The sequence below is a fragment of the Notolepis coatsorum genome (genome assembly GCF_963971535.1).
Source record: "Notolepis coatsorum genome assembly, chromosome: 11".
Classification (NCBI taxonomy): Eukaryota; Metazoa; Chordata; class Actinopteri; order Aulopiformes; family Paralepididae; genus Notolepis; species Notolepis coatsorum.
Genome location: NC_140175.1, coordinates 91524105 through 91537706, shown reverse-complemented (window position 1 = coordinate 91537706; position 13602 = coordinate 91524105). Strand labels below are relative to the sequence as shown.

At 41.7% G+C, this 13602-nt stretch overlaps 1 protein-coding gene across 7 annotated transcripts in view; it reads left to right on the top strand.

Moving 5' to 3' along the window:
• add1 (adducin 1 (alpha)) overlaps positions 1-3655 on the top strand; it is an 80233-nt gene extending 76578 nt beyond the window's left edge. For 4 of the 7 annotated variants that reach the window (XM_084324783.1, XM_084324778.1, XM_084324781.1 and 1 more), the window contains one exon: positions 1524-3655. In XM_084324783.1, coding sequence (XP_084180909.1) covers positions 1524-1816 — 293 coding nt within the window. In that variant the 3' untranslated portion in view covers positions 1817-3655. The remainder of the gene's footprint in view (positions 1-1523) is intronic. The other 3 variants (XM_084324779.1, XM_084324784.1, XM_084324780.1) reach the window with 3 other exon arrangements.
• Positions 3656-13602: the final 9947 nt, after the last annotated feature.

The window sequence follows — 13602 nt, the reverse complement described above, 5'->3', positions numbered from 1 at the left end:
TGGTTCGAATGGATTATGAGAGAGGAGGAACAACTTTGCAGTTTGTAAATTAAAAGTACTGCTGGTTCCATTGTTGCACCTTTATTCATGTTCTATGTTAATTCTATAGATACATCAAAACAATACATCATCCCAAAAAAAAAAACATTCCATTTCTATGCTGATTTAGAGTACTTAATTCTCCAGCAGCCTCGGTTAAAAGCTTTTTCAGAAAACCACAGTTTGGTTATATAATATTATCTTGCACCTTTTTATTGTGATTTATATTCATTCATTATCAGATAAGAACTAAGAAGTGGCTAATTATTTAAGCACTGTTTGAAGTGCTTTGAAATATGCCCGTCACTTTGATACTCCCAGCAAATGCGATAATTCTTTACTTGATGGCTCCGTTTTGACCAGTGTATTTCTGAAATTGAAGCTGTGCTCTTTGAGAGCTCCACCAGTTTGAATTAATTGTATGTTTTTTGTGTCGTGACTTGCGTCGTGTATTCTGGCGTGTGGTGTTTTCTTCTGTTTACATCTGTAAACGTTGTGCTGTATTATGTTTGTGTTGTAGATTTTAATTTGTGTTTGTTTGCACACAGGGCAGAAATGAACCCGAGAACTGCTCTCATTAAGATTTGCCTGTATAAATGAAGGTAAAATAAAGAGAATGCTGTGCCACTATGGAGTTGTCAGCATTCAGAACAGCACACCCACAAAGAAGCTGTGCTTTCAGAGCGGAAATCTTTGTTAAAACGGATCTTCTTTACTTACTTATTCTCAATGTGAAAGGATGCAGTAAAGGGTAATATACATGGGCGGTAACAAGGCTAGTCAGTTAGTTAGAACCTTTATTTCACCAGGAAAGTTGATTAAGAACGCATTCTAATTTAGACCTTGGTGTAACGACTCATTCAGTTGGGACCTCTGTGTAACGTCTCATCCGAAGGATGGCACTCGTAACTACAATGTCCCTATCACTAACGGGGGCATTGTTACTGACAAGTGCTCCCTGCTGAACAACACCACCACTTTGACCGGGGCCTACCCATGTAGCCACTAGCCAGCCACGCTTGCCAGACGAGGCTATATTGGCCATGATCTTAAGCATCTTGTTTTCTCTTAAGATATTACACCAATGTCGTACAATGTCGTGCAGAAAGGTTCTTTGGGAGTATGCGGTGAAATGCTCTCTATGTTGTTTGTGAAAAAGTTTGTGGAGGGGCCAGACTTTTTGAGACGTTTGTGAAGCAGAGATGACTATTTAGCATATATGGTTAACGGCCCGGGTTGATGTGAACATTATGTTGATGTTTTTTTTTATTCACACTTACATGGAGGAGGATGCTAGTCATCAGTCTCCAGTTGATTGAATGTATATCATTCTCATTGATGTAAACAAAAGAAGTCCAGGCCAAGTGGGCTCTGTGAGACACGTAGTGAGGACTTTACTAGCCTTGCTGGCATCGCAGACTCTAAACAACTACTTGTTCTCCAAGCTAATGACCTCTCACCCCCCCCCCCCCCCCCCCCTCCAGAATCCTTGCCAGAGCAGACCGATAAGGACGAGAGTGACGCCGCCACCCTGAGACAAACCCTCCCTGACCTGTCCCCCGACGACCCCTTCGACGCCCCCGCACTTCCTGCCGAAGACTCCGCCCCCATCGACACAGACCTCGCCCCTGTTGCCGCAGAGGCGGCGGCTGAGGGGGAGGAGCCCGCCGGCGAGCAAGAGGGCGACGAGTCCCCCAGCAAGTCGCCGTCGAAGAAGAAGAAGAAGTTCCGCACACCTTCCTTCCTGAAGAAAAACAAAAAGAAGACTGATCCCTAGATTCGGAAAATTATTCTATTGGGCCTCAAGGTTGGCTTCCATCGCCTCTCCAGATTGGCTTTTTTTTTTTTACCGCCATTGTACCCTTTGAGAAAGCCCCACCCACATGTTGCATTTTATGTTTTTATTTTATTTTATATATATTATAATTTTGTCTCTGGCTTATTAACTTGTTTCACCTCTTTAGCGTGTGCCAATTTTATATACCGTGTAGAAAAGAAAAGAAAAAGGGTGAATTGCTTGAAGGTTTTTATTTGACAGTGGCTTTTAGTGGTGAATGAGTGACGCATCCTGTCTTGTCCGGCTGTGTGGCTTTTTAATAAGCATGTCTACTACTATAGACCCACACAAACTCCACGTAAGCTTTAGGTTTTTATTGCCCTTTTAATTTTTATTTTATTTCAAAGAATAAATTGTCGTTTATAACCACTAGAATGTATTGGGATTGTATCGAAATGTAACAGTGTCTTTTCAAAAAACAAGGAATACAATAGAGAAGCTTGTATCCTCGCGTTTAGCTAACTGGTTGGTAAAATTGCACGGTGCTAACTTTATGATGTCCTCTATAAAAGTCATTCTCCCTCTTTCTTCACACACAGCGCAGGATATCTTCAAATGGATTCTCTTTGTCGGTAGAAAACAATCTCATCTAAACTCTAAATTAACATACATTATTTCTATGTCAATCATTTCTACCCTGAGTCTAGATGCTCGTTGAACTCCTCCCATCACTTGCTCTCAGATCAGGTATTAAATAATAATAAACACATAAGACGTTGAACGCGAGCTCTGCTGCTGCACGGTGCGCCAGGTCATCACCCGGAAGAGGGTGTTAAACATTTCAGAGACGCCATCCATACAGTAGAGTGCAACTTTCGCTAGGTAACTGCATTTTTAATTTTTTTTTTTTTATGAAAACAAAATGTGAAACATATAGCCAGGTGCTGGTTGATGATTCCTGACGTGGCGCTCTGTACTGCTAACCACTGAGTTTTCACCAGCATGTGATGCTGTTGATTATGAAGGAATGTGTAAAAAAGAAAAAAAGACACGATGTTTCCCTAAATCCTTTTCTCTTTTTATTTCTCAACTCTGCTTGCGTTGACATGTGAATCCTGACTTCTCCCACTCACAGTGAAAGGCTAAACCCACTGACTTAATGTCTCGGTGAGATTACATTTTCGATTATGTTCGTGACGTGAAGTCTTAAGTTCATCTCTGAGAGTTGGATTGAGCCATGATCACTGGCCGTGAGAGAGCACTGTGAAGCACCTCCTTTTAGAAAAACCACTGACCGGAGCCTCTCTTCAGTTCAACCACCCCTAGCTTTTTAGACGTCACTTCAGTTCACACGGGTACGTCCCTAACGTATGTAAACGATAATATCACTATTCACAAACGCTGCATGACGTCATTATATCACCCTTCACCTCACCAATGGAGTTTCCTGTGGAAAACACACCCTTCAACAATGACCGTCTCGAAAACCTCCATCGCTTTCCAGTTGCACTCAAAGACACTATGGACATTGGAAAAGCAATTAAGACGTTTTTATCGTTTTATTTTAGTTTTTTAGTTTTCTATAAAAGCCATCGTTGTGTAAGCAATGTCGATCGCTTGGGCTGTGGTGAAACTGTTGGGCTGTGTTAAAGGTTGACGGGGCATTAATAATGGACCAAGGTCGACCCCCACACGTGTAAAGCTTCTGTTCTGGGCCTCGTATTTATCCAGTCTCTCAAAGTGGCTGATCTAAGGGTGACTGACCAGATCCCGCCTCCCTTTGTCCTGATCTGATTCGTACTGATCTGAGAGGCACAACTGATCAGCTACTCTTGAGATGCACGATAAGTCCCGGTTAAAACCACTATAAAGCTGGTGTATTTACAGTTCTACATGCAAGCTGAGATAAAGACTGCATGGCATTAAGATGCTTTGAGCTTGTGCTGTCCATCGTCTTTATACATGACTGTAACTGTTATTTTTGCTATACTGTGCTAATAACAATACTAAAGTCTATAGTCATGGTTTTCTTTTTGAGTCACTCATAAGGATCTATTCCCCCTGTCTTGCAGCTACGCTCATTTGTATACTATTGTCTGAACTACTTCTCATTCTACCGTGTTTCATCGTTATACCATCTATAGACTTAATACTATGTCTCTTTTGTTCATGGTACCATTTCTTTGAAATCCATGAATAAAAACTCTACCTTGAAAATGCCGTTTCAACTGATTATTTCTTTAACTAGGAAGATGGTCAATTCAGTCATATGTACATCATTTTCATAATCACCTTCAGTGCTTAGGTAAGTATAATTGCTCAGAGATCCCCAAAATAGTAGTAGTAGTTATATTCACATACAGTTATAACACAATACAATATGCACAATTATTCCAGACTGTCAACAGTGACTGAAAAAGGTACAGGATGAAGCATAATTTAAGACGGCACAGTGGTGTAGTGGTTAACACTGTCGCCTCACAGTTAGAAGGTCATGGGTTAGATTCCTGCTTGGGGACCAGGTTGCCAGTTACCCAGGTGGTGTACAGTTGCAATCAAAGTTATTCAACCCCCATTGCATATTGGGCTTTTTGGCAAACATTTAAAATTGTCAGCTGTTTGCAATAAACAAATTAGACAAGAACAGTTTAAATAGTTAAATTAAATGAAAATTCAAAAAAAAAATCAAAATGCTACCTTTAATCACTACTGCAGTCTCAAGATTATTCAACCCCCTGTTTTAAGTAAGGGATAATGTATGGCTACGAGGTCATTGTCGCAAAATAATTGACCGACACGGAGTTTAAAATACCGCGCCGCGCCGAGGTGTTTTAAACGTCAGTGAAGGTCAATTATTTTGCGACAATGACCGAGTAGGCTATACATTATCCCGCTTATTACATGGCTAACTTACTAACAATATACCTAATTCATTTGACAAATCGCAGTTGTTCTGTGGCTCTGTCAGCCCAAATAAAGTGATTATTATTATCGCGGGCAGCCTTCTGGCTCCGCTGTGTTCTGGCTCCGCTCGTCGCTCCACCCCCTGTCATCGCCGGCAGCAGAACACTGTCTAATTGCACTGAAACAGTGTGTGTCAGTGGGCTTGATTGCCAACAGCTGCGCACTGCGGTCATTATTGAAAAAACAGCGGTCATTATTGAAAAATAATGACCGCAGTCGGGGGGCTATTGACCAATCACAAGCAAGCATTTCGGCGAATGTGAAAACGCCATGTAATAAAATTAAGCATTACATCACACGCAGGAGTGGTTTGTGACCAATAAACCATGCCTAGGGGTGGTTGTTAGGCCCGAGGCGCAGCCGAGGGTCGTTAGACCCCCCTAGGCATGGTTTATTGGTCACAAATCACGACTGCACGTGGTGTAAAGCTTTTATACAACTGCCAGATTCATCCAACCTTATTTCTATACAATAAACACACATTAATCGAAGATTTATTGAAAAAACCATCCGCCAGAAAAAGTAGTTCCCACAACTCCATGTGGAAGCAGCTTGAAGTGCATCCAACCAAACTAACACATCCAACTGTGTATTATTGGAATGATTGAGAGAAGTTGCCTCATGTGGAAGCAGCTTGAAGTGCATCCAACCAACTAACACATCCAACTGTGTATTATTGGAATGATTGATTGAAAATTGTATTACCAGATGCAGAATGGGTACAATACAGTACGGCTCAATACACACAATTGTTAAGGGAATGCATAGGAAAAAAACGTTTTCTTCGCCCTATTTTTTTATTTATTTCTTTTAGCCTAAACTTAACCAGTTGGAAACCAGGGGTACAGTAATAAAATTAGCAATCAACCAATCAATCAATTCAATAGACCATGCTCACTTAAAACAGCGCTGCTTCTCTCTCAGTCTGACTCCCCCGCTGTTGCAGACAGGAGTGTGTGTGTGTGTGTGTGTGCGTGTGTGTGTGTGTGTGTGTGTGTCACAGTGTGTGTGTGCGTGTGTGTGTGTATGTGTGTGTGTGTGTGTGTGTGTGTGTATGTGTGTGTGTGTGTTTGTGGGTACGCCAGCGTCGGACAGTGAGAGAGAACGCTGCAGTCAGTAGCAAGAAGGAAGTAGAAATTTAAATCAATCAATTAATCTATCAATCAAACCGCGATTTTTCTTTTGTTCTAGATTGCCTCAAGACCCATCAATTACATCATCCAACATTGTTTAAAGGGCTAACACATTCCCCTTGACAGAATCGCTTCATATTTAGTCGTTTAGTCGCCATTAACATATCCATTTGTAAATATTATTGGCCACCTTCTTGTGATCCGGCGGAGTGATGTGATGTGGGTCGGTTGTGGGCGGGTCCTGGGCCAGCAGCGTGGATTGTTGCCAATAAGTGTAAAATGACTGTTTCAGCCAATCAGAATCGAGAAATTTGCATGCCGTTGTATAAGATTATTTAACCCCCTGTCTCAAGATTATTCAACCCCCTGTCTCAAGCACACCTGGTGCAACTAATCAAGGGCAATTAGTTCAAGTGTGCTTGAGATAGAACACATAAATACTTGGACTGGCTGACTGGCTAGGGGTTTGGTGAGAGTGACGTTTGATTGCATGTTAGAAATGATGGCTAAGTCAAAAGAATTGTCCAAAAGGTTCAGAGAAGAGATAATTGCCTTGCACAAACAAGGAGAAGGATACAAAAAGATAGCAAAAGCACTGAATGTTCCTAGAAATACAGTTGGAAGCATAGTTCGCAAGTTCAAAGTTAAAGGAACAGTGGCTACACTACCTGGACATGGCAGAAAGAGGAAGCTATCAGCGGCTGACACCAGATTCCTGAAGAGGCAAGTGGTCAAAAACCCTTGAGTGACTGCAAAGGACCTGCAGCAAGACTTGGTGGCAGCAGGCACTGGGATTTCAGTTTGCACAGTAAGACGCATAATACTAAACACTGAAGGGTTCCATGCCGGACTCCAAGACGTACACCACTACTGACCCAAAAGCACAAGAAAAGTTGTCTCAAATATGCTCAAAACAATATAAATAAGCCACAGAGGTTTTGGAGTTCTTTCTGTGGAGTGATGAAACAAAACTGGAACTCTTTGGGCCTATGGATCAGCGGTATGTCTGGAGGAAGAAGAATGAAGCATATGCTGAAAAGAACACCCTGCCTACAGTGAAGCATGGTGGTGGCTCAGTGATGCTCTGGGGCTGCTTTGCTGCCTCTGGCACTGGAAACCTGCAGCGTGTGGGGGGGCATCATGGATTCAGTATCAGGAAATCATAGGAGGAAACGTCATGCCGTCTGTGATGAAGCTTGGGCGTCATTGGACCTTCCAACAGGACAATGATCCCAAGCATACCTCAAAGTCCACCAAGGCTTGGTTTCAGAAGAAGAAATGGAAGATTTTAAAGTGGCCATCAGAGTCACCTGACTTGAACCCCATAGAGAATCTCTGGTGGGATTTGAAGAAGGCAGTTGCAAAACGCACACAAAAGAATATCACTGAACTGGTGGTCATTGCCCATGAGGAATGGGCTAAGATTCCTCAGGAACGCTGTCAGAAGCTAGTGTCTGGCTATGCATCACGTTTGCAGCAGGTTATGACAGCAAAAGGGTGCTCTACTAAGTACTGAAGATGCTTGTCATGAAGGGGTTGAATAGTTTTGAGACTGCAGTAGTCATTAAAAGTAGCATTTTGTGTTTAATTTGGATAACAACCCCTGTAATATTAGTTTCATTAAACAACTTAATCAGTTCTTGTGTAATTAATTTGTTTATTGTAAACGGTTGTATATTTTGCCAAAAAGCACAATATGCAATGGCGGTTGAATAATTTTGATTGCAACTGTATCTCCCGGGCCTTTCTGTGTGGAGTTTGCATGTTCTCCACGTGCTCGCAAGGGTTTCCCCTCCCGATAAGATAAACCCAATGGAAAAACATGCACAACAGATCGCTAACGCTGTCACGTCCCTGACGAAGACGGACAGGAGCACTTGGATTGATCCCCGGGGTGCGGCGCACACTGCAGCCCTTATCTGCTCCCGACTGCCCTTGGACGACGGGATGGGAGGTGCAGAGAACATTTTGTCAGCGACTCAAGTGCATGTGTGTGTGTGTTCCTGTGGGTTGTCCATCGTGCGTGCACGTGTGTGTTAATCTGATGACAAATAAAGACTTATACTTAAAAAATAATGCTTATATGCCTCTCATATACATATTATAAGCCTCAAGCAAAAACAAATAAATTCAATAAAGATTATTCACATTGGTAACCCTCAAAAATGGTCCCCCATTTTCAATTAATCATAACATATATGACATACAGATAGACAGTACTGTTACATCCAGACATTTATGACATACCAGATCTACAAATATACAGTACTGTTTAAGAGTACAACGCCTGTCATATAAACCCTGGCGTTGGAAACTGATTAATAGACAGTTTCTAAAAAGAGAGTATATACATTTGAGGGGGAAGAAACTACATTGGAGGAGGTTGGGTAGGTCGGGTGGGGGAAACTACATCGGAGGGGGTTGGGTAGGTGGGGTGGGGGAAACTATACATTGGACATTTACAGGGGCCAGTTTCGAATTGCAGCCTCCCGTAGGTGCTCTTTGAGAGCGGTTTTGAAGGTGGGTAGTTTATTTATTTTATTTTATTCGTTTATTTGGACGGGACAATGCAAAATTAATGAACACTGGAGTGTAAAAATTGCCAGATTTAGCACAAGGCTAATTTCCATCCGTTGTCCCCAAACATAAAAACAGGATTCACATTCCTTTACAGCTTTAGGTAGGGCGTTCCACATTGATGTGGCATAATTGTGAAACGTGTTTAGTCCCTTGTTTGAGCCAAATCTGGGTTTAACATGATTTGTGGAGCTCCCTCTGCATGGTGTTGTGGTCGTGGTATTCACTGACCTTTGGGAAGTATTTTGACATGTACATGGGTACCTTAGTCGTATAGTGTATCTTGTAGACCAGGCCCCCCATTGCAAGTTGCTGTACTCTGTCGTCTACTCTAAGCCATCCTATAGGTTATCAAAGTGGGCAGGGGTGAGGTGGGTTTTAGGAGTGAGGTTAAGCAGTAGTCTGACCAGTTTGTTTTGTGATGTTTGTAATCTTGTTTTTTGTGCCTTTGAGGTGCTTTGGTACCATGAGGTGCAGGCATAGTCGTAGTACCCTTGAATGAGTGCTCCTGTTAGAGTCTGCAGGGTATTCTTGTTTACCAGAGAGGAGATCCGGTACAAGAATCTTGTTCGTTGGTTGACTTTTTTTATTACATTGGTTGCCATTTTGTCACAGGAAAGATTTGCCTTTCCTGTCAAGGGGGGGGGGGGGGGGTCCAAGTAACCCACTTTAACCCTTCGAACCTCCCTCTCAGGGCAAACCTCCCTCTCAGGTCATAGTTCCAAGCCTGGGTCCCCCACACAGTTCAAAACCTGACCATTTAAAACCTATGCAAAACAACAAATGGTCTGAAAAAAAGACCAGAAAAGTTGAGTTGGGGTGGATTCATGAAGAAGGTACACAAATGAGAAAACGCAGAGGAGGGGGAACAAGGACCCTTGATGTACCCAAAGAAGCAAAAAAGCTGACATTATAGCATGCAAAATACCTTTTCTTCCCAAAGGGAAAAGGTTAACTTGGAAGACTTGAGACATTCGTTTTCTGCAACAGTACATCAGAGGACTGGATGATACAGGACTCAGAAGGATGTTAAGGTTTGTCACCGGGTCAGATGTTATCTGTGTTAAGAAGGTTGAGATCCTGTGCACCATTAGACTGACTGGCACAACCATGTACATACACCTCCTACCCAGTGAGGAGTGACTATGCACTGAAATGGACAGTATAGTTTAGGTCAGTGATAAGTTCATCTTTCCGGTACCAAGCCATACAATGAAAAGGATTGATGGAAGGAACTAAATAATTCCAATAATGAATGTATCAATAATAAAGGCAGGGGGCTAACTTTGGGGAGATGAATGCACTCCTGAAAACAGAAAGTTGAGATATTTTGAACAGCTTGACAAAATAAAAGTGTGAGGTGAAATATGTACAATGCAGCATTTATCTGGCTGTTTATGTTTTGAGGGTACTGTTGGACATTTAAAGTTTTACCTGTTAAGAGTACTGTTTACCAAGTACGTTGAAGCACCTGTCTGTGCTTGAGAGCCTTGAGGAAGCCTGTTGAGAAGAACCCTTGTGTGTATACTGTATACTTACTTCATCGGAGCATATATTTAGCATTATATATTTAGATTATATATATTATATTAGATATTAGATTATATATATATGTTGTAACTATATTTATTTTAAGGCAAATACAATACACACAATAAACAGCCCTCAAAACCCACCTTTTCACTCTTGCTTTTGTTTTGTTCTGTTTTTTGTTGTTTACACTGTAAAGTGTATTTGAGCACCATAAAAGTGCTAGGCCTATATAAATTGAATGTATATTATTATTATTATTATTATTATTATTATTATTATTATTATTATTATTATTATTATTATTATTATTATTATTATTATTATTATTATTATTATTATTATTATTATTATTATTATTATTATTATTATTATTATTATTATTATTATTATTATTATTATTATTATTATTATTATTATTATTATGTACACTCAGAGCTGCATTCTAACCAGAATGCATCGTGGTTTTTCATGATTTCCTGTGCAAGAACCATTGACTGAACAAACTATATACAAGTGTAAGTAAATACAAAATATCAAGATAATTATAATAATCCTAGACAAACATTTATTTTCTGACTCATTACTGTGTTATTACTTCACCTTTACCTCTGAGATAGAGAGAGGGAGACAGACAGACTGAGAGAGGCGGTGGGTCTATGGTTTGATGACTGTAGCTGGTGGCCCCATCTGCACAGAGGTGCCAGCCAATCTCAAGGGACAGCAAACAGACACTCAGCCTGTAGTATTTTGGGCCCCTCCCCTTAGGACAGGCTGCCCATTCCACTTCCTGGTCTTGTCCAAGGAAACTATAAAAGAAGGAAGGGTCATTTACATTGACATTTACATTTTGTCTGACGCTCTTATCCAAAGCGAAGTTATGTACAACAAGACAGCAGGAAGGGTACAACTCTATCAGCTGAGTAACAATGTTCATCAAAGTGTTGAGTGCTACAGTGTAGGTTAGTATATTAGGACATGACAGTGCATGACAGTACGGTTAGTTAGGGTTAGAGTAATTTTTTTTTTCAGATAATAATTGAAGAAGTGCGTCTTTAGTCGACGGCGAAAGATTGGACGGGTTTCGGCTGTCCTAACTGTGGTGGGAAGTTCGTTCCACCTTTCTGGGGCAAGGACAGAAAATAGGCGACTTCTCTTTGATGACCCTCCCGGAGCTCGGATAGGAGTAGGTCTGAGGCGGCCAGAAGATGCAGAGCGTAGGGGTCTTGAGGGTGTGTAGTTACTTAGAGACCATTGACCGGAGGTAGGCGGGAGCCGTTCCCTTCGCCGCACGATATGCCAGGTCGAGGGCCTTGAAGCGGATTCGTGCGGCAATGGGGAGCCAGTGCAGGTCCCTGAGAAGTGGGGTGACATGGGCTGACTTTGGTAGGTTTATACTGATAATGTTACCCAGAGATTTAGTGTAGAGGGAGAAGAGAAGGGGTCCAAGGACCGAGCCCTGGGGGACACCCGTCCGCAGGGGGCAGGTGGCCGACAAGGTCCCTCTCCATGACACTTGGTAGGAGCGGTCATTGAGGTATGATGTCAGCCATGTCAGCGCAGAGCCAGCCACTCCCATTCCTGCGAGGGACGCGAGGAGGATCTGATGGTTGACTGTGTCGAAGGCTGCAGATAGATCTAGGAGAATCAGGACAGAGGAGAGGCCTTTCGCTTTTGCTAAGTGAAGTGCCTCTGTGACCACAATGAGGGCCGTTTCTGTGGAGTGACCAGTCCTGAATCCTGACTGATTAGGGTCTAGGACAGGGGTGGCCAACCCACGGCTCGCGAGCCACATGCGGCTCTTTGCCCGCCAATGTGTGGCTCCTCCCTCCATAAAAAAAAAAATTATAATATATATATATTTTTTTGTCATTCATTCCATAAGACATAGAATAAACATTTACAGATTTTTTTTTTTTTTAAATGGTTCATTTGCATGTTCTTGGTATCTGATAGGGACACCTATGGATCTCAGGGAATGTATTCCCAGTGTCAGAAATATTGTGTGTTACTAGGCTTGAGTAAATTGTAATGAACCAAAGAAGAATATCAATTCAATTATATATATATATTTTTTTTTATCTTTGACTGAATAACACCATGCTAAAATTGACCAGACCTGAAAAATCTAAGCAAATGAATAAAGGGAAGATGATTAAACAGAGGGTTTTGTAGATACAGTACTGAATTCTGCCATCCGGACAGATGCTATTTGAAATATGATTATAGAATATCAGGCCTATAAATTACCTTATTATGCCCAAGTCGCACATCTATGGATCGGGCCAAATCTCCCCTTTCCAATGGCAGAATTCAATCTGGATTTAGTATCACCAGGCGTGATTCACAAGTACAGTTACTTTTTTATAATGTACATTTCTCATCAGATTGCAACAGCGTTTTTTGCTAGACGTTCACAGAAAGGTAGAGAAACTAACTGTGTTATGTATTATGGCAATAACGTTCAGGTTTGTGGGAGATAATCCCGAAAAATAAGAGAAATTAAAAAAGTTAATCCAGAAGTCAGATGATTGACAGGGGCTGGCGTGAGCTGGGTAGCGTATTCTTTTGAAATTCGAAAGTCCCTCAAAAGCCCTGGGTCTCTTCCTTCAAAAGACTACACTCACTTTTGGCTGTGCCACTTCCTCCCGTCAATATGCGCCGGTTTCCGACTCAATGCCCTGCGATTTCTATAATCATATATTTCACTAATAACAGTTACAATCATTGGTAAAGAAACGTAATGCTGAAAATATACACTTTGACTGCTGTTTTGACAGGGTTAGGGTCTTTACTCTTGGCTACATTTGAAAAGAAAACACAACATTAATTCATACATTCTGTAGAGATGGATTTATGGCGTGATGTCATTTGCGGTCCAGTACCGGACCGCTCGTGCTTAAGAGGTTAACCCTGTGAGGCCCAAATAAAAAAGACATTAGCAACATCAGAGGCCAGAGGGTGGGACCTATAAACACATGAAGGGTGCCGTGACTGAAAAAAAGGTTGAGAAAAGCTGGTATATATATACTCTCTCCCTTATTTATTGTTGTCCTTGTATACTATTGCTACTGTCATTTTGTATTTTATTTACTTGTATGCATGTACATAACCTTTTTTGTTACAGCCTCCAACCCCCTTCCCACAAAAGGCCTTTGCTTTTTGGACAGGCTGCTTTTGTATAAGAATCTGTTCTTAATTGCTTGCCTGGATAAATAAAGATTAAATAAAAAAATATATATGGTGTGGCTCTTTGTGGTACCGTCATTTTTGTGGCTCTTAGTCTCTGACTGGTTGCCCACCTCCCGGCGGGAACCTCCAGATTACCAGACGACTTCTCTACCTCCCAGGCCATTGTTGCGGCCGCAATGGTTGGAAGAGCTTGTGCAATTGTTTTTCAATTGTGAGGTGGGCCAGTCTTGGACCATTCTTGGGAATCAATCATTTTATAGGGTTTGAAATACATTGCAATATAGCAAGCCCAACGCTTGAGGCGCTGCAGGAAGTTCGCATAGGCAAAAGTCTCACAACGAGATCCCTCTTGTTGCCTTCGCTGGTTGTCGAGAACTTTCAACTTTGACC